Source organism: Herpailurus yagouaroundi, unplaced genomic scaffold, assembly GCF_014898765.1.
Source record: "Herpailurus yagouaroundi ecotype Mexico unplaced genomic scaffold, PumYag 181, whole genome shotgun sequence".
Taxonomy (NCBI): Eukaryota; Metazoa; Chordata; class Mammalia; order Carnivora; family Felidae; genus Herpailurus; species Herpailurus yagouaroundi.
In genome coordinates this window covers 20,467,970-20,489,446 of record NW_024412412.1, presented here as the reverse complement: position 1 = coordinate 20,489,446, position 21,477 = coordinate 20,467,970, and the positions used below count along the sequence as shown (strand labels likewise).

Here is a 21,477-nt window from a genome sequence, read left to right as displayed (position 1 = left end):
AACGTTGAAAAAAAAAATTAAAAAAAAAAAAAAACAAAAAAAAAACATGTGGAGTCTGATGCTGTCTCAGGTAGACAGGGTCAGGACTTTGCAGACGACCCACCTGGCGTGTCAGGGAATTGCTTGTTGTGGTAAAAACTGCTACACATCTAGTTGGAGGAAGTGAAATGTTTTGAGTGGGGGAGCAGTGTGAGAGTCAAGGAGACACATAGGAGGCAGGACTGGCTTTTCCCTCCGCAGGAGGGAAGGACTATAGATTTTTCTATTATAGTCCTACTGAAGCCACAGTCATCCTCAGAATTCTCTTCTACATGGTGCTGCAGGGGCCACGACCTCTCAGTGACAGTCTGTCGAGTCAATACATGATATCACACGGTTGCCCAGCTCCCAGCAGCTGTAATAACAACTTAGAATTTCCCTTGTTCTGTGGTGATCCTTGGTCCTAGCAGGCTCAATTATGCCAGAATGATAGATTCTCTGGAATCCTTAGTTTCATTTCCTCATGATCAGAATGGGATTCAAATGGAATAAATGAGAGTAAGAGAGGTAACAGAGTCTCAAGAGAAAGTGAAGAGATTCTCAGAGAAACCTAGACAGAAGACCTTCTTTTCTTATTCCAGAAGGGCTTTTCACTGTTCCAGACTTACTTGCAAACCAAAATTTCGTAGTACATTCTGGCATCTGGTTAACATCAGTTTTTGGTTTTGTTTACTGAATTATGTATATGCACAGAGCCAACATTCTGCTTCTTTCTTGAATATTTTTGTCAATCTGTCTAACGCTACCCACTATGCCAGACCATCTGCCCACCTGGCTTGAAGTCAAGGCGCTACCGAAGTCTACGCTTTCAGATTCCAAAAGCCAAGTTACTCAACTGTGTAATAACAAGAATGTCTCATATATACCCCAGAAAAACACTGAAAGAATAAAAACAAAATTAATGCCAGTCTAGATAATAGTATTTGCTTATTACACAGTCCATTCAGATGTGCGTAAGCATTAAACCTGTAATACAGGTCTGACTCCAACCCTTCCTCACCTGCAGCAGACGTCACTAGTCAGACACAAACTTTGGCTCTGAACCCGGATGCAGCCTCAAACCCTTTCAACACTCTATTCCAGATACATCTGACCCAGTGACCAGTGTTGGCGGGTAAGACAATACTCCTTTGCCCTTGGACTGTGGGTAAATAAGAGGAATTCTTCTATCACCTTGATCACTTCAACAACTCAAACACCCACCTTCCAGACTATTAGACACCATCTTACTATAGTGAAGAAAATCCAAGTGGAAGAAACATTTGTTGCTGCAAAGGTTCTGAAGATGATGCGGCACTGCCCTCCCATGCATCAGGTGAGAATCCTGGGGCTAGGAGGGTAAAAGATCATCCAGCTTCCCGCGAGTAAGGAAAACTAGGAGGAGACTGAGGTAAACGCCCTTTTCTATGTCTCAGCTGAGTCGGGGCTGGCCATGCAGGTGAAAAGTCAAGAATACTCTGTTTCTTTAGCTACCTTCCTGTTCTCCTACTTCTAAAAGAGTACCAACAGCTTTGGTGTGCATCTCTTACATTTCCCACCTTACCATCTGTCTCTCAAAAATACACATTTTTTTGTGGCCAACCCAGAAGAAGGAAGCCGTTGGATTTCACACTCGCTAAAGGAACAAAATTATATGCTCTCTAAAGACTTCCTTCTACACTTACACAATGGCCCTCAAACCTTCAACTCTATTCAAGACCTACAATAGGTATTTTTATCCAATGATCTTAACAACTGGATTTTAGCGGAGTCTGAAAGAGCTTATATTTAAACTCTACAAATGAGCATATTTGGTACAGAAACCGTTGTGCAATATTTCGGGCTAATATCACTTTTAAATTTTCTGTGCTTAGAAGGACACACAGAAAGAACCAGCTAAAACCTCCAAGTAAGAGAAATGTATTAGCTTATCATAGCTTGATTTAGTCATTTGTTTTATAACTCAATGTTATTTCTAAAGGATACCAAACTACCAAGAACCAGCTGCTAATTTTACAAGAGCACTATGCAATCTCCGAAGTTCTTAAGTGATACCACTAACAGAATCATATCACAAAGAAACGAGCAGACAAAGCAAGAACACATTCTTTAAAGGGGTTTAAATGCTTAACCCAGTATGAATCAAAACATTGATCAAAAGATTAAATTCTCACATGACCCATTATTATCAGAAACAGAAAATTTTCAGTCCAAAATGATTTTTTCACAGGCCTTTAAAAGGCACACATCTTTAATATCTTTGCATATAATATGAGAAAAAAAATAATCAAAGATATAATGTTTTCATTCTAGGAAAATATTTTCCTGTATTCATACAACTCTAACCTACATACACAAAACTATTTGTTATTTAATCACAAATAAAGCCAAACTGTCTTTAATAATAAGGTAATAATAAGGTAATTTTATGTGCCCAGAATGTCAACAATGCCACTGAATTAGATTAACAGTCTGAAAACACAGAAAATAGATAACACAACCGTTTCTACTTACAACCATTCACAAATTAAACATAAACATGCCGAAGACAGGTTACTATTAACAAATCACAAGGTGCAAAAATAACAATCAGGAGATGCTAAATCAATTTATTGAATACAACTTAAGCATGCTTACAAAGAGAAGAATCAAACCAGAAATCGTCGACCTACTTCTTTTCCCAGTAAGCGTGGCTAACAAAGGAACTATACAAAGGCTGTAGGATCCCAGGACCAGCAATGTCAGTAAGGTAGCATCATAGTGCCTCTCTGAACCAGCCGGTGGGGTGAGTGTAGAATTGATAAATATTTTTGAAGAAATCTCCGTCTCTGTACAACTGCGAAATCCTCCTGGTACAGTCATTTAAAAAGATCAAAGCAATCTTAAGCAGGAACCGCAGCCATGTTCACTCTCCTACCCCTCATGCTGGCTCTTACTGAATTAGAACGCAGGGGGGGAAATCCGTAAGCTCCGAGGCATGACACAAAACAGATTAAACCGCCTAGCAAATCAAACTAAGAAAGACTCATTGATCTGAATGCTTAATCTGCAACGGGGACGCATCGCCACTAGACAGGCTCTGTGGGTACATGGCAAACTCCTTTGTGCCGGGACAAAAAGGAACGGACAAAAGCATTTTACAACCTCCTTCGGAGAGTCGGCCACAGTACTGAAAGAGTGGCCAAGTCAACATGGCTGTCAATGGCAAACGCTGGACGGCGGCACGACAGGACGCGTCTGCTTCCGAGGGTCACAAATTCCACTGCTGCCGGCCCTCCGGGGCACGCTGAAGAGTCTGCTCTGGCAGGCTGCTTGGAAAGGTCACACTGCCCACAGAGAAAGCTGCAAGCCAAGCACCTGAAGACAATACACGCGTGAATTACCTTTTCAAATGCAGAGAGAATCACTGGTTCCACGCAAACCTTTCCTCTTTCTTCTACGCCAGAGCTTTAAAAGCGAAACACTAAGCAGATACTACTGCTTTTTCATTTTTTAAGGAACACGTTTTAATAGCCCCGGCGTGGTCGCACACAGACACTTACTATCATGCGAGACAAGCTGGTGCTGCTAAGTGACCTCTCAGAAATGCGCTCATTAATTCGGCGCCTTCTCCTCCACACATTCACATTCTGAGTCCTGTCACGAGCTGGCCGAGGGCCCTTGGACCAGCGGCAACCTCTCTGAGCCTCAACTACCTCATGGATACAATCGGGGTGGTGGCACAACTTATTTGAGTAAGAAAAAAGAAAAAAAAGAGAGAGAGAACGCATGGGAACTGTATTACCGTGCCCCACGCAGAAGGTTCAGGAACTAGGACTCCACTCTGTCCTTGAAGCAGAGGGAGCTGCCCTCCTCCCCACCTCGCACGAAATCATCCTATTACCTCTGGTATTCTAGTCGTCCGCGTTAACTATTCTCTTCAACTACCTTCTAGAGAAGGACCATTTCTTTCGCATTCTGTATCCCCTGCTGCATCTATTGTGGTGCCCGTGCACCGCAGACACTGCACAATTGTTCAAAGTAATAAATCCGCGCATTATTTTGTAAGGAAATTTAAAAAGAGAGCAAACAAATACCAAGACCAAGTACATCCTTCGAATGAAAAAGAGGGCTCAATTGATTCACCCATTTTATACACGGAGAAAAGAATTCACCCTGGCTGACAACTTGAGAAATATTCTGAGTTTACGTTACTTAAAATTAGGCTTGAAGTTACACCCGTCATAGTTCATGGACGCTAGCATGCAAAATATAAGATTATAAAACATACATCTGCAAAATCCAGTCTTTTACAAAGAAATCAAACAAGTTCTCCTTATTCTGATTTCCAGTTGGGTTCCAACAGCCCTTATATCGCTTTCATTCCTTAAACCGAAAAACACTACTGCTTCAGATGATACACTTTAGCATCCCCCTTGCAAAAAAACAAAACAAAACAAAAAAAAAAAAAACCAAAACAACGGGTGGCTTCAACACAAATATTTCAGTGTTTCATAGCATGTGCATCAGAAAAGAAGGTCATTTAAAGAATTTGCTCTTCCTGCCAAACTTTTCGAGAAGTTCCAAACGAGAAGCAGTATTGACATTTCCTCTCAATTGCAGGATCAAAATTCTGATAATTATTTGTAGCATGTTAGTTTTTCCTGGTGACTATGGTTTCAACAACCGGTGAAGTCTGGTGTCAAACCAACTTACAGTTACTGCTGTAAGTGCTCAGATCACTGTGGGTGCTGGCAACAGAGGACGTGCTTCCTGTCCCCCTCCACGCAGAACTTTTCAAAGAGGCTTTGGATTTAGGAAGTGGTCTACGCAAATTCACCCAAGACGGCTGTGCTTTTTTTAAGGATGTAGGTTTTCCTTGGGATTAAAAAAAAAACAAAAAAGAGTTTCTACTACTATTCATCTTGACAGTTTTTTTTTTTTTTTTTTTTTTTGAGAGAGACAGAGTGTGAGTGAGGCAAAGGGAGGGGCAGAGAGAAGAGACACAGAATCTGAAGCAGGCTCCAGGCTCTGGGCCGTCAGCACAGAACCCAATGTGAGGCTTGAACTCACAGGCTGTGAGATCTTGACCTGAGCCAAAGTCAGGCGCTTAACCGACTGAGCCATCCAGGCACCCCCAAAGACTTAAGCTTATAAACTTAAATTCCTGTACTAATTACTGGGTTAAAACACAAATCAAATATTCAGAATCATGAAATCTTCCCATAGACTTGACTTTTTATTTTTATTAATTTAGAGGCGATGATGAGGCCATCGGGACCTGTGAAGGGTAGCTCTAACTATATAACCTGAAGTAATTAACGCGGGTCGTCTGTGGAGACCCACCTAAAGAGCCATGTGACTCGTGAACTTTTGGCAACGTTGAAATCAAACCTATGACCTCCGCCCATTCCACTGATTAGAAATTAAACAAATTCACCCATTCACACACTAGGCTACTGTATTAAAAAACAAATGAGGGGCGCCTGGGTGGCGCAGTCGGTTAAGCGTCCGACTTCAGCCAGGTCACGATCTCGCGGTCCGTGGGTTCGAGCCCCGCGTCGGGCTCTGGGCTGATGGCTCGGAGCCTGGAGCCTGTTTCCGATTCTGTGTCTCCCTCTCTCTCTGCCCCTCCCCCGTTCATGCTCTGTCTCTCTCTGTCCCAAAATAAATAAAAAAACGTTGGAAAAAAAATAAAATGCTTAAAAAAAATGAAAATTTAAAAACCAAAACACAAAGAAAACTTCAATTTGAGGACAGAAAAAATTTATTTAAAAAATGCCTAATGCCTACCACCAGGGGGTGCTCTGTTATCCTTTTCTTCATCTCCACTTTTACTGCTTATTTGCCAAACTTGAGGGGTCTTCACTCCAAACTTCTCTTTCAGCAAAAGTGTTTCCACTTATGAATGAAATATGTATGCTTCATATTCTCTGGCATATATGAGACCACACTATGCTGATATTCATACCTGCTACCGGTTTATGGGCATTTCCTAAGTTCAATCTTTACAACTCTCATCGAACCCACCTCTCAGTCTTCTTCGTTTACTTTACTCTAACCGTTGCCTGTATGGATGGATCCCAGGTTCCCACCTGCAGCCTATCCTCTTCCTAAATTCCAATGCCACTTGCATTTTAAATTCCTTACTGAATGTTTCAATCTGGACATTTAGATACCCTCCTCCCTACTTAGGCTAACTGTATCTTCCATTTTCCTTTTTCCCAGGCTCAAGGCATTGGGATTGTTCTTTTTTCCCCAGATCCCCATATAATCTAGCATGAAGACTCTCACTGCTAGTAGTATTACATAACAAAAACATGCAGAGCTGAACAAGACCTTACGTAAAAATGGCCGTGTCATGTATTCCTAACAGCACCACAGTGAGTGAGACAGTATGTCTGGGAAATAATGCCCACTGCTTTATTGCTCGTTAAGATTTCATTTTCATAGAGAAAAAGGAGATCTGTCATTTAAAGTCACTCACATGAAAGCCCTCCTATCTCCAGCTTCATCCTTGCACTTGTTAACCATAAAAATCAAAATGTCACTTATTTTATTAGCAAAAGATGAGTTTATTCGGGAATGGCAGAGAATCGCAATTTGAGACCTGCAAGCTACGGCCAAGCCACAAGGAAGTCTGTGGAACATAGGAGAGGCATGGTCTTCTATAGAGGACGGTGAGAATTTGGGAAGGCTGTCATAAATGAGAAGTTCCATGGAGTTAACTGGGAGCTGGGAGTAGAGTGGCTTCTCACTCGCTGAGTTGTGACTGGCCCTCATTGGCTGGGCTGTTGCTGCGGGGAGAGGGGAGGGAGCCTTCCTTCCTCCAGCTGAGATAATGAAGTAGTATCCACTTGCAAGTTTAGTCTCTTTTGCTGGGATTGCTGCTGAAAAAGTGGTGGTGAGGCATAAGAGCTCCCCCTGTTGAGCCTCCTGATTCCATGTTAGCCAGGTTTCCCGTTACTAATCTTCACGCACTATTCTTTTACATTTGTTGTGTCCTCTGCTACAATTAATGTAGTTTTCTCTCCGTCACCAGGATCTACTTTTTTTTCTTTTTAGATGGTGTGCGTGAGTGCATGAGCAGGGAAGAGGGGGCAGAAATAGAGGAGGGGGAGAGAGAGAGAGGGAAAGAGAGAGAGACTATCTTAAACAGGCTTTGTGTTCAGCCCAGAGATGGATGCGGGGTTTGATCCCACAGACCCAGGGTCATGACCTGAGCCAAAACCAAGAGTCAGGTGCTCAAATGACTGAACCACACAGGGGCTCCACTGGGAGGTACTATTCTAATTCATGAGGCACATCACTTCTTTTCAAAGAGGTCTTCTTCCTCTCAATCCAAATCCTACAAATCCTCACTGCCTCCCTCCTATTTTGCTGTAACAACTGTATAGGTTCCTAACGTCCTGTCCTTCTGTCCTTTCCAACTCCATCATGTTGAACTCCTGAACATGAAAAGAGGTCATAATCAAATCTACAATTTGTGACTCCTCATTACCTATAGGATGACCTTATTTTTAATTCTCATAATAAAGACCTATATGGCAGTCTTAGGGTTGATTCCAACAAACTTGTCCCCCATTGTGCTTTGCCATGCCCCCATCCCTGTACCTACACACACACACACACACACACACTTTTACTTCTCCAGGCCTTTTTACTCTCTTCTTCTGTTTATGTCCATCGTGGTGAACAAATTAGCCTCCTTTCCTTTGTAGTCCTCTATCTTGCCTGGTGACTACAAAGTTGACCTTTAAATCCTTGCCACTCAGACACCAAATCACAACCTCCATTTTACAAAGATGTGTTAAAATACACAAATGTATGACAAGCGCTATTGAGAGTCGGAGCTTTGTAAAGCCTTTCCTTCCAGGTCACCGTCCTGTTTGTGCCATGGGCCACATCTTCCATTACCATACCAACATTGGCTTCCACCCCAGGATCTGTTTCAGTAGGGCTCTCAGACTACTCTCCAAGGTCCCTGAGAACAGGAACAGTACCTGATCCCTCCCTCAGGACCTAGCAACGTGTCTAGCATGGAGTGCAATTTAACAAATATTTGCTGAATGAATTTTTATTTAGGGGCCAAGAGTAAGGTGTGGGAAATAAGGAGAGGTTGGTGGAAGTGGGAAAACTTCCAGCTGTAAGAAGAATGAGGACAGGGGATCTAACGTACAGTGGTGACTCTAGTTGGGAACACTGAATTATATCATTGGAATTTGCTAACAGTAGAACTGCAATGTCCTCACCAAAAAAAGAGAAATATCTGACATGAGGGATATGTTAATTAACTCCATACCGAAAATCCTTCTACAATGTTTATCAAATCAAATCACCACAACATACAATTTTAAGAGCTTACAAGTTTACTTGTCAATTATAACTCAATCAAGCTGGAAAAAAATAAATGTAGAATTGTACTGACAATAATAGCTACCAAACTTTTTTCAGGGGTGCTTGGGTAGTTCAGTTGGTTAAGGGTCCTACTCTTGATCTCAGTTCAGGTTATGATCTCACAATCATATGTGTATGGGCATACACAATGAGATGGGCATACAGCCTGCTTAAGATTCTCTCTTTCCTACTCCCCCTCCCCTGCACATGGTCTCTCAAAAAAAAAAAAAAAATGTCAAAGGCCAAGAGTAAATTTTGATCATGCCTTCTCTCGTCTACACTAAAACATTAAACACTTAATTTTTACTAGTTTATTTGTCCTTTGTATATATTAACAGATTCTTCAGTCTGTTAACTATATAAAAGGAAACATTTTTATAGTCCTTATAATAATTAGCAAGTTATAGATATTCAAACATTCATGTGATTTTTAAATTTATATTTACCTACCAGTTTAACTTGCCTCTGGAGGTACAGAAAGAACAGATTTTTAGAATATGAATTTACTAAATCACAGCACAAACATTTGATGAGTCCTCCTCCTCATCACAAACAATGAGCAAGGTTGAGCAAGTGACAGATGAAAATTTCTGGGCTCCAGCCACAGTGCAGTCCAGGCTCAACAGGTTTGGAAAATCAACTTGTTTTTCAGAAAGGATGTTTCATAGCATTGTTTCTGACAGCATCCTAAGTTCACAGACATTTTTCAGCGTGGCTCAGAATTACTACAGACCTGTACCCTTTCTGATTCCAACACGCAGCCTGGCACCAGAAGCAAGTTTCCCCGGCTAGTCTGTGATTCCCATGACCTGTCCTATCCCATTCACGAGGCTCATGGTCCCTTCTACCTAGCCTCACCCACTCCGCCTAATGACAACCTGCAACCCTAGCAAAGGTCTTGCCCATTCTACCCTTAGTCTGTCTAATGGGCATTAAGGGTCCTGGAACAAAGCCTCCTTTACCAAAAGATTAGCCCTCTGGAACTCATAATCATCCTAACAGAGCATTGCCGTTACTGTTCCCAGTTCACAGATGAAAATACTACTCGGGTAGTCAAATGGCTTACTCAGTCACAGTTAAGCAGCGACAGTGAGGCCTGGAAGGCAGGTAACTTACCACCAGCACAGGGTTCCCTCTACCATGTCACAGAACACAAGCATCATGGTTAAAGAAATAAGCACCAGGCTGGAGGTCAGATTGAGCTCCTTCTTCTCGGAGGGGGCTCCCCAAGAACAATGGTAACAAAGTGGGGATAAAACAAAGGTATTTAACTATTTCACCAATGGTCCTAATGTTTATCTTAAGAGCAAAGTTGATCTAAAGTATCCGTAATTGGACTTCTTAAAAAGAAGCAGTAACACACACACACACACACACACACACACACACACACACATCATAACCAATATGAAAGGGAAGACATGGAAATACTGGGCTGAGAGACTAACCTGAGCACCAAATTCTTAAATAATGAAATCCTTACAGGACTGCTCTTTAGTTCCAGGAGGTGGTATTTACCCATTCACTGCACAGCATCTAACTTATCTCAGATGTAAATCATAAAGATTTAAGGTCTACCTACAAACATATTACTGACCTCCATGGTTTATTTTAAGCTCACGCTGTTAGCACAATCTTACATAGAGATGACAGATTTCTTTTGACCTTGTAATTACTACCATCTTTTGGCTAGGGGAAACATGGAGGGAATAGCATTTGCACTTAGCCTTAGTAACACAGAGCGTCTATTGGATTTGAAATATAGCTTCATCAACAAGCAGTTTACTTAGATACCCACCTTGGAAAATCTGATTAAATGTACTGTATTTAACAACAGAACATCATTAAGCAATGCCTTGTAAAACTAATAATCCAATAGAATGATTTATTAAGTGAAAAAAAACATTAATAATACCCTATTTTTAAGCTTATACTAACCTACATATTGAAAAATTCCAGAATTTTATGAGACTATTATAAAATATATAGCACAGTGGGATAGAGGGGAAAAAGAAGGAAAGAGACAGAAATGGGCAGTTTTCCCTACATACTTTATATGCTTATTATTACTTCAGGCGAATTTTTTTACGATAAATATATTTTATCATAAAAACTAGTATTATTAAAGTCAGTGGAGCCAAATATTTAACCAGACAAAAGATGCTCAAAACATACAGAAACCAAGGAAAGATAAATTGGATCAACCATTAAAGAAAGTAGATTCTAATCATTTTGATTCCTGTGCCTCTGCAAGCAATAGGTATTCTTTAAATCTTTTAAATTTACTAAGAAAAAAACAACAAAGCAATCAATGGCTTAGTTGATGCTTTTATAAGGCTGTGATGAAAACACAGAACTGTGGTACTGGAAACTTCTTCATGATACCATAATGGTGTGTTCCTAGGACTGGAAATTAATACCAAAGAATAAACTCCTGAATGGTACTCCTTTGTTCTGACACTTATATTAAATGACTCATTGTCAGGAGAAAGCTCCCAGGGCATTCACTGGTATGCAGTGTAATCTCTCAGCTCCAATCTGACTTCCTCTGTTCCCTAAGGAAAGGCCTGAGAAAGAAGGTGGGTCCCACACTACTCGCAAAACACCTTCAAAGTGATGAGAGCAATTTCCCAGGCCACAGAAACATCTACCCGTCAAAGCAAGTTCTCCTCTCTGAACTCTCAGCCAGACTAGAATGAATTCAGCTTTAGTGTGTTTTTCACGAGATTATTCAGCATGGAAAAAAAAAATGTCTTGCTGTTCACTACATTTGATGAAATTTAAAGGTTCTGAAGATGTCTCAATGAGTTGACAAAAAAACAAAAAGCAAAGCCTTAACTACTATATTACCTATATTAGAAGACACATATCATCTTAATAAAAATCTGGACAGTGGATTCACAGGAGAGGTTGTGTTACTGAACTATTTACTTGCCCACATACTGAGGTAACTGCAAAGTAAGGTGATCGCAGAGCACACATGTACAGGGTGATAGAAACACTTGACAGCTTACTATGGAAGTTACCACCAGATTTTTTTTTTTTTAACATTTATTCATTTTTGAGAGACAGAGTATGAGTGCGGAAGAGGCAGAGAGAAAGGGGGACACAGAATCCGAAGCAGGCTTCAGGCTCTGAGCTGTCAGCACAGAGCCTGATGTGGGGCCCAAACTCAAGGACCACAAGATCATGACCTGAGCAGAAGTCAGATGCTTAACTGACTGAGCCACCCAGGCAACCCAGATGTTTTAAGTAGTAATTAGGAATATTAGAAAATACATTGTATGTCATTAAAATTTTCCTAATAGGATTGTGGTTTGCTTGGCTTACTACGTGCACAGACATCATGGGGAAGAAAAAGAAAATGAGGCTGGAGAGATGGACAGTTTACTGTTAAGGATGGCATTACATGCCAGGCTAAGAGCTTTAGAGACCTCATCTATTATGGGCGGGGTTTGGTGGGAAGTGGGGGCAGAGGGGTGGGCTACTGCAGCTTCTTGGCATTTGACCTGGAATTTGATCAAGTGGTGGCAGCTGTATAACCACCTAGCAGGATGAGTTTGAAATCAGAGAACAACTTAGGAAGCTAGTGCACTTGTCAGTGCTAGAGGACGTGGGAAGTTTCACGAGACAATGACACAACTATGGAGGTCATTCCGGAAAATACAAACTACCCATTAATATATATAGCTTAAAATATAAAGTATTGTATTTTATAAAATACAATAGACATCAATAAAGGCAGGCTCATTAACTACTAGTCAGGGAGAGAAAATGCCAAAGAAAGAGACATAGTTAAAAAACAAAACATGAGAATACGTCTATAGCTATAATTATAACTCGGGTTCTTTTAGCACAACTACATAGAGAAAGTGATCTTTGCATTAATTATCTACGGTAGCTGGGAATTATTACAAAATTAGAGCAAGTCTACTCAAAGGGATAAAAAAAATAAGTTATAGGAGAAATAAATTCTACTCAAATCTGTGTCTGCAGGTTCGTTTTAACTGAACCCAAAAGGACCAAATTTTCCCATCAATATGAATGTAGATATTAACGTACTGCAATAGACCTTTCTCCAAAGAAAATATATAATGGTCACAACAACACATGAAAAGGTGCTCAACACCATTAGTCATTAGAGACATGCAAATCAAAACCACAACGAGACACATCACACCTATTAGAACCGTTATTATAAAAACAAAACAGAAAACAACAAGCGGTGGCTATGATGTGAAGAAATTGGAATCCCGTGCGCTGCTGGTAGAAAAGTAAAATGGCACGGCTGCTGTGGAAAATGGTCTGGCTGTTCCCCCCGAATTAAAAATGTAACTGGCATTCGGGGCACCCACCCAAAATAAATGAAAGGAGGATGTTCAAGAGGTATTCATACGCCCATGTCCAGAAAGTTACTCATAATAAACAAAAGGTAGAAGCAACCCAAGGTATCCATTGGCAGATGAATAGATAAAATGTGGCCATACTATGAAGTATTATTCAGTCTTGAGAAGGAAAGAAATTCTGACACAGGCTCCAACGTGGATGAAACATGAAGATGTTATACTAAGTGCAATAAGCTGCTCACAAAGTACAAACACTGCATGATTCCTCTTAGCTAGAGGAATCAAACTCCAAGAGGTACCTAGAATAGTCAAATTCCAAGACAGACACCAGCATGGTGGGCCCCATTCTGGGGGATGGACAGAGGTGGTTAGTGTTTCATGGATAAAGAGGTTCAGCTGGGGAAGGTAAAAAGTTCTGGAGATGGGATGGTGTAATTATCATACAACCAAGTGAACTGATTTAATGCCACTGAACCACACACTTAAAAATGGTTCAAATGGTAAATTTAATGTAACATACTTTATCACAAAAACAGTGAAAGGAAGGTGTGCTGCTAGTTACTTTAAGATATTAGAAAATAGAAAAATAGTCTATTATTGGCATAAAACTATATTTACAGATGAATGAACTGGTGTATAAACCCCAGAAAAATAACAATTCAGAATAGGAGAGAGAGATTTTTCAGATAAGTTAAAGCATTTCTTTGTGGTGTTAAAACAACTGGACTTAAAAAAAATTAAAATCTGGGGCGCCTGGGTGGCGCAGTCGGTTAAGCATCCGACTTCAGCCAGGTCACGATCTCACGGTCCGTGAGTTCAAGCCCCGCGTCGGGCTCTGGGCTGATAGCTCAGAGCCTGGAGCCTGTTTCCGATTCTGTGTCTCCCTCTCTCTCTGCCCCTCCCCCGTTCATGCTCTGTCTCTCTCTGTCCCAAAAATAAATAAACGTTGGAAAAAAAAAAAATTAAAATCTGAAAAGCTGCATGTATGACGTAGGGGTTAAACGTTGACAATCCAGAGCCAGACTGCTTAGGGTTTGAGCCCAGCTTCAGGACATGCTGGCTGTGAACAGGTTACTTAACCTCTCTGAGCTTGGATTTCTCATATTAACAGGGGTACTTACTTCATAGATTCTTTTAAAGGTTAAATAAGTTTTTATCTATTTCTTTTTCAATGTTTATTTCTTCTGAGAGAGACAGAGAGCGCGTGCACGTGATGGGCAGAGACAGAGAGAGAGAATCCTAAGCAGGCTTCACACTGTCAGGCAAGGCCCTGACATGGGGCTCAAACTCATGAACCATGAGCTCATGACCTGAGCCGAAATCAAGAGTCGGACACTTAACCGACTGAGCCACCCAGGCGCCTTGTAAGTTTTTATTTCTAAAATGCTTAGAACAATACCTAACACTTATTACACGATAGCTAAATATTAGCCACTGGTCTCAACATACACACACATGAACATGAAAAAATATTAAAATAAAATTGGATTATAAAGGATTTAAAACAAAACCAGACAAATTAACCATAACTAAATACGGATTAATCTCTTTGATCACAGTAGAGAAGGCCAAGTTAAGCATAAAAACTTAGGAAAAATTAAAGGAAAAGATGTATTTGACCATATTAAAAATGCAAGAATTTCAAAGGCACCATATACAAAATAAAAAGGCAAATAATAAAACACAGGACAGTAGCAATGAACAACATCCAGTCAACAAAGAATCATTTGCCTCAAAACATAAGAGAGCAAAGTTCTAACAGTAAATAAAAATCAACAATACAATTTTTAAAACTGTTGAAACTTAATGTGTCTAGCGTCTTTCCTGGCTCCCCGTCATCCATAATCCCTGATTCCATCACTCACATGCTGAAGAAAGGCTTAAACAGCCTAATACTTGCGTTCCTAATCTTTCTTGAGGTTAGGGTGACCATGCAACTCAGTCTGTGCCAGTAAGACTTCAAGACAGGAGTGCTAGGGGGGCAGGAGAGGGGGTGTAAGGCGTGAGTAGGACTTTTCCACCCTGATGGAGGTAGACACGCATGTGGGGAGTAAGTCTCTACTCCGGGATGCCATCCTTCACTTTCAGCCTTTTTATACAGCAGCAAGACGACTAGATACTTGGAACTCTTGGCCACCATATTTTAACTGAAAAGTCCCTGACAGAACAACATGTTGAGTCAGGAAGAGTAGAAAGGCAGAAAGAGGACCTTACCAAGCCACCAAACGTAGACCTACCTACATCTAGACTTCCTGTTAAATAAACACACAACCTCGGGTTTAAACCAGATGGTATTCTTAACTACCATGCTCTCTCTCTCTCAGCATCTGATGGCAGTTGATTCTTCCTTCCTTTTTGAACAGTTTTCTTTACTTGGCTTCTGGAACACCACTCCTGACGGACTTCTCTCCTACCTTCCTGGCTGTTTCTTCTTGGTCTCCTCTCTAATTCCTCCTTATCTCCCTAGCCCTTTAAAATTTAAGAATGCCCCAGAGGTACTTTGGAGTACTCCAGGGAGCTTCCCAGTAGTGCCCTTGACCTATTATTCTCTTCCACACTTACCGTCTTGGTGATCTAATCCAGTCTAGTGGCTTTAAATACTATCTACATGTTGATGAATCCCAAATTTATATCCCTAGACCAGAAATCTATGCACTCTAGACTCATGTATCCCACTTTTCTCTCAACATCTTCACTTACAGATTATTCATCTCAACTAAGTATCTCTATAGCTGAGTTCTTGATAACTATCCACCAACATCTGTGCCCCCATCACCCATCTCCATCTCAGTGGATGGCACCATTATCCTTCTCCATTGTTCACACCCAAAACATGTAATCACCTGACTCCACTCTTTTGCTCTCACCTCCTCTAAGCAAATGCTGTCAGCTTCACTTTCAACATGCTCATCTAGAATCTGACCAGCCCTCACTGCCATGACCATGGTCCAAGAAGCCATAATCTCCTGCCATGACTGTAGCAATACCTCCTCACTGATCTCTGGATGCAGCCCTCACCCCCATTCTATATACTCTCTACACAGGTATCAGAGTGATCTTATCAAAATTTAAGTCGCTTTGGGGGTGCCTCGGTGGCTTAATCAGTTGAGCGTCCAACTCTCAATTTTGGCTCAGGTCGTGAGCTCCCGTTTCGGAAGTTTGAGCCTCACATTGGGCTTGCACTAACAGTGCAGAGCCTGCTTGGGACTCTCTCTCTCTCTCTCTCTCTCTCTCTCTCTCTCTCTCAATCTCTAAGTAAATAAACTTAAAAAAAATTCATTAAAAAATAAAAAAATTTAAGTCACTTTGGTTAAAAGCCAAAATCCTTAGGATTTTTAACACTGTCCACATCTGGTTCTCCACTACCTGTTTCACTTCTGTTTCAACTTTTCCTTCCTTCTTTCCTTGCTTTCCTAGAGCACATTAGAGCCACCTCAGTGTCTCCACTTACTGTTCACTCTGACTAGCACGGTTTTCCTCCAGATACTCCTAGGACTGACACCCCCTGGCCTTTACTCAAAAGCCACCTCTCCCTGGTCACACTAACCAACATTTCTTTCTCTCTCACACAAAAGTAACACCCACCATTTCATATTCCCCTTCTCTGCATTAGTATTTCCCCTCCCCTTTAGTACTTTACATTATCAAGCATCCTATCGACTTTTATTTACATATTACCCGTCTCTCCCACCAGCATGTAACTTCAAGGAGGGCATGTTTCGATCCTGTATTCACTTCTGTACCTCAGCACTTTGATCACTGAATCTACATTTATTCAATAAATATTTCAGTGCCAAGTTTATGCCAATTAAAGTAAGATACCGTTTGCACTTTCTGAAAGAGTAAATATTTAGAAATCGTGTTAGAAAGGTCAAAACACTGGCAAGAGTGTCGGAAAATGCTCTTACGTACTCAGAGAGGGAGCACCGACTTGTAGGCTGTTTCTCAAGGGCAATTTGGCAACGTGCAATCAGTCTTAAAGTGCTCACACCCTGTGATTCCATCTAAAGGAATGAATCCAAGGAATTTATCTGACTAGCTCTCTTACTATGTATAAAGTTCTTCAGCGTGAAATCGTTTCATTCACTAAAAAAACAGAACAAAAACCCTGAAACAACGTCATGTTCAAAGTCTGAAAAAATATATTGCAGCACGTTCCATCGATGCAGTATTATAAGGCCGTTTAAAATCATGTTATTAAAGAGTAAGAATTTAAGAAGCTAAGGAAATAGGCACTATACCTTCTAAGTGAAAAAGAAAATTCAATTAAGTGCCTACTGACTGTTAGGTAGAGGATTTCTCAAACAGTAGGAATTGCTTGCACCTATGAAATATATGTTACCACGTGCACATGAGAATATGTCAAAAGAAAAGGCATTGAATAGTTATCAATTCTGACGTTAAAACCTATCTGGCATTAATGAGATTAAGGGTGATTTTTCTTTCCTTTCCACTTTTCACTAAAAGTGTTATACTTTTTATTTATTTATTTATTTTAACATTTATTCATTTCTGAGAGAGAGAGAGACAGGGCGTGAGCAGGGTAGCCACAGAGGGAGAGAGACACAGAATCCGAAGCAGGCTCCAAGCTCCGAGCTGTCAGCACAGAGCCCGATGCGGGGCTCGAACTCCTGAACCAGGAGATCACGACCTAAGCCGAAGTCAGATGCTCAACCACCTGAGCCACCCAGGCGCCCCAAAAAGTGATTTAATTTTAAAAGTCTACTGGGAAAAAGGCAGTGGAAAACTGACGAGCTATCCAAATGCACTGGTTAAATCCAAGATGCACGAGAGATACGGTTTACAATGCTTCTTCCTTTCCTTTCCTGGCACGCACAGACCTGGGGGCTCTGTCTGGACCTCTTCTGCCTGCTGACTGCCTGAACACCAGTGTATCGTGTCCTAATTGCCCAACTTCCCTTCTCTGTATTCCCGTTTATCTTTACTGACTCGGTCCACAATCTCTACATTCCACACTCTGAACCCTAGCTGCCTGTCCTATCATTTCTACTCCCTAGTATACCAGCTAAGCCCTAAAAATTACCTCAATCCAGATGTAGCCTCCTTATTGTATTTCCAAGGTCTCGATGGCAAACATCAAACAAAGCATCAATACCAAACCAAGCCTGACACACACACTTGCAAACGTGTACCTCGATCACAGTATAGAATTACCTAGATTACAGCAAAAAAGAGTTTCAGCAAACTTTGGTACTGTTAATCGTATCCTCTTCTGAAATCCTACAGCTTTTGTTTTCCTTTAAAATATCCTAAGGACAGATGTGATGAGGGACAAACCCACCACCTCCCCTACTTGACTGGTAATAGCTTGAAGGCAAGCACCAGGTCTTTCTTATCCCATAACTGCTCTGGGTCTGCAGTACAGCTTGCACAGTGTATACTTCCAAAGGGTCAAGTGAATGAATTATCTTCCGGAACACAAAATTTCAGTAGCCCTCTACGTTTATATATTGCAAAATGTGACTTTAATAGTCCATATTCTTGAGTTAGTCAAGGCAATGTTCTATTAGTACGACACAAACCACTCTATGTAGCCATCACCATTTACTCCAGAGTGAACTCAAAAATATAGTCACGGGAGTACAGGTGAGTCACAACAAAAACACGACAGATATTAAGAGGGCGGTCATCTGACAGAGAAACAAGAACTTGCCACAAAGCGAGGTTCTCACGAGGACTTGAATTGCTCAGAAGCACAGGGCTCGTGGTAATACTGTCAGTACCTGCCTCTGCAAGTGTGTTTACAAGATTTCTGCTGCTTCACATGGGGATTCAACAAAAATAACTCCCGTAGTCACAGGCCTAGGAACATGCGTCCCGCAAGTGAAGGTGTAATAAATTCAAGACTGAGAAGGGTCATGTCCCTTCCCCAGCTACCGTACAAAGAAGATGAACAAGGGTCTTCACGGGTCCATCAACAAATGTATTTATCTGGTGGTGAGGTGACTGAACTCACCCGGCACAGAGCTCCTAACCACGATGGAAAAAGGCACGTGGTGAGCATCCCGGCTCATTAGAAGCCAAGGTTCACAGGAGAATTACTTTGAGCCATGAGGTCACTGAGACGCAAAACTGAAGATCATCTTATTTCCTGTTCTAAGGTTACAAAAATAAACAACTCAACAGAATTTGCGCAAACTCACGTCAAAGAAATCCCCTCACCTCATAAAAGTGAGCTGCCAAAAAAAAAAAAAAAAAAAAGTGGGGGGGGGGAGCTGTCCAGCCCATCACCCACAGCTACTACTCTGACACTTGACTCTTAAAATTGCCTACTTAATCTCCAATTGTGTCTATCCCTACACACTGCTGCCTTCCCTTTACTTCTAAGGCTAACTTAGTTACGGGTGCTCTGGATGCATTCTGACGCTTTCATCATCTGACTGTCAGCCATTACTGATGTTCTTACCTTTATCGGCTCTTTTCCCATAGGTTTCCTTACCCTCTACTACACATTTGCACTGTTTTAACCTTCCAACATCCCTGCGCCCTTTGAGGTGTTTCTTGATCTCTTCAAATTCAGCATGGTCCGAACTAAACCCATCACTGTCCTCCTGTTAACCACTTCTTGCTATTCTGTTCCCTATCTCGCTTCATGGTCACCCAACAAGAAAGCGGCAGAAACACAAGAGACTCTTCCCCACCAACGGAAGTTTACCAGACCCCCTTTCTCCAAAACGTTTTTAACATTTTCACTGTTTGTTATTCCCACACACTGGTACGACTCTTGTAAGTTTGTGTCTCAACGATGAGAGAACCGACCTGCCTCAAACATCCTCGGGACACCATCACTTACCTCAACACTCAATCGACTCCAGACATGTGGATCCTGCCCTCAATGTTTCCAAACACATCATACCCTTTCATAGGGCTCCACTTGCAATACCACAGGGTATTCCCACCCTTGGGAATACCAGCAACTTTCTTTCCATGCCTGGAAAACTTCTACAGGCACATTCCAAGGCCAGTTCAAATGTCATCACTATTCTCCAATCTGCCCTTCGGCCAAGTTAGTGGTGTTCCCTTCACTGTGGACACAGTGCTTCACATAAGTCTCCATTCAAATAAGGCCAGACAACATTTTTAAATATCTGTTGTATAATAGGTACACTGTGCTGAGCAATGAAAAATATAAAAATAACTTACACCTGGGGGCACCTGGGTGGCGTCCAACTTTGGCTTGGTCCGTGGTCTTGCAGTTTGTGAGTTTGAGCCCCATATTAGGCTGGCTGCTGTCAGTGCAGAGCCCACTTTGGATCCTCTGCCCCCTCCCCTCTCTCTCTACCCGTTCCCTGCTTGTGCTCACTCTTTCTCAAAAATAAGTTTAAAAAAAAATTTGAAAAAAAATTAAGAATTCTTTAAAATAATAATAAACATGGGGCACCTGGGTGGCTCAGTTCTGTTCAATATCCAACTTTGGCTCAAGTCATGATCTCACGGTTCATGAGTTTGAGCCCCGTATCAGGCTCTGTGCTGATAGCTCGGAGCCTGGAGCCTGCTTTGGATTCTGTGTCTCCCTCTCTGCCCCTCCCCTTCACGTGGTTTGTTCCTCTCTCCAAGATGAATAAACAAACAAAAAACAACTAGGACATGGACTCTCCTTACGGGCCTCACAATTAGGAGACAGACATGTATGAAAATGATTACAGTAGCATAATAAAGGCCAAGTATCACAGAGGCCAGGACAGATCAGCTGCAGTTTCAAGAATGAGGAGTTTGCATTGAAATCATATGCTTCAACACCTCTTTTCACCTCACCCTCTAACCAATGAGATTGTTAAAAGGGCCTATCAATCACGTTTGTAGTCTCCGAATCCAGTAGACAGCCCAGCACACAGCAGGCTCTCACAACTTTTACCCAATTCATAAAGCAACAGAAACTGCTTAGCGACATATTAAGCCTCACTTATGGGTCATTCTATAAAGCAATCTTCTCCAGAATTACTTGCCAAGGGAGAAGAATTGAGTGGAAGGCCCATAAAACAATCAAGAATTCATAATGTCAGGAAGGAATAAAAGAGAAGACACTGGTCTCCCTGTAAAACCCTACCTGGTTGGCCTCATCCGTCCTCCCGGCTCCCACCACACATGCTGGGCAGCTCCCTGTCCCTCAAGCACCCCCTTACCGCCTCCCCTCCACCTTTCCACCTGCTGTTCCCTCTGCCGGGCGAAGGCCTTTCATCTGATATCCCAAGGTCTCTCTCCTCCTGCACCTTCAGATACTGGCTCATTTGTCCCCTGCTCAGTGTGGCCTTTCTCAACTGCCTGATATTAAGATGCCACGCCCTTCACTGCCTTTTCTTCTCAGTACCTATCATCGTACATTCTCAACATCTTATTTACTGAATTTTTCAACTCACCCGACTAGAATTTAAGCTCTGCAAGGCAAGAATTTATCTCTTTTGTGCCTTTCTGCATCCCCAGCACAAGCAGGCACTCAATCGACACTCGTTAAATGAGCAAGTCAGTGTGTCGGACAACGGGGTGTATGTCAGAGAGGTTCAGGGCACAGCACAACACCGCAGGGTCTGTCCCGTGTCCGCCACTTATTAACTCTAACTTTGTCCAAGTTACTTAAGGTTTCAAAACTTCCAATTCCTTATCTACAGAATTGGGATAGGTATACTATCTATACCTCATGAGTTGTAAGAATAAATGAAATTAGACATTATCTGTATCTCATGAGTTGTAAGAATAAATCAAAGTAGCCATTTAGAAA

General features: G+C 41.6%; 1 protein-coding gene across 6 annotated transcripts in view; it reads right to left on the bottom strand.

Moving 5' to 3' along the window:
* MTUS1 (microtubule associated scaffold protein 1) overlaps positions 1 to 21,477 on the bottom strand; it is a 173,665-nt gene that overhangs the window by 77,930 nt on the left and 74,258 nt on the right. For 3 of the 6 annotated variants that reach the window (XM_040490060.1, XM_040490059.1, XM_040490061.1), the window contains exon 4: positions 4,714 to 4,875. The exons of 2 other annotated variants lie outside the window; for them this stretch is intronic. In XM_040490060.1, the coding sequence (XP_040345994.1) occupies positions 4,714 to 4,875 (162 nt within the window). Of the gene's footprint in view, positions 1 to 2,690; positions 3,197 to 4,713; positions 4,876 to 21,477 lie in introns of those variants that run through there. One more of the 6 variants, XM_040490064.1, reaches the window with a different exon arrangement.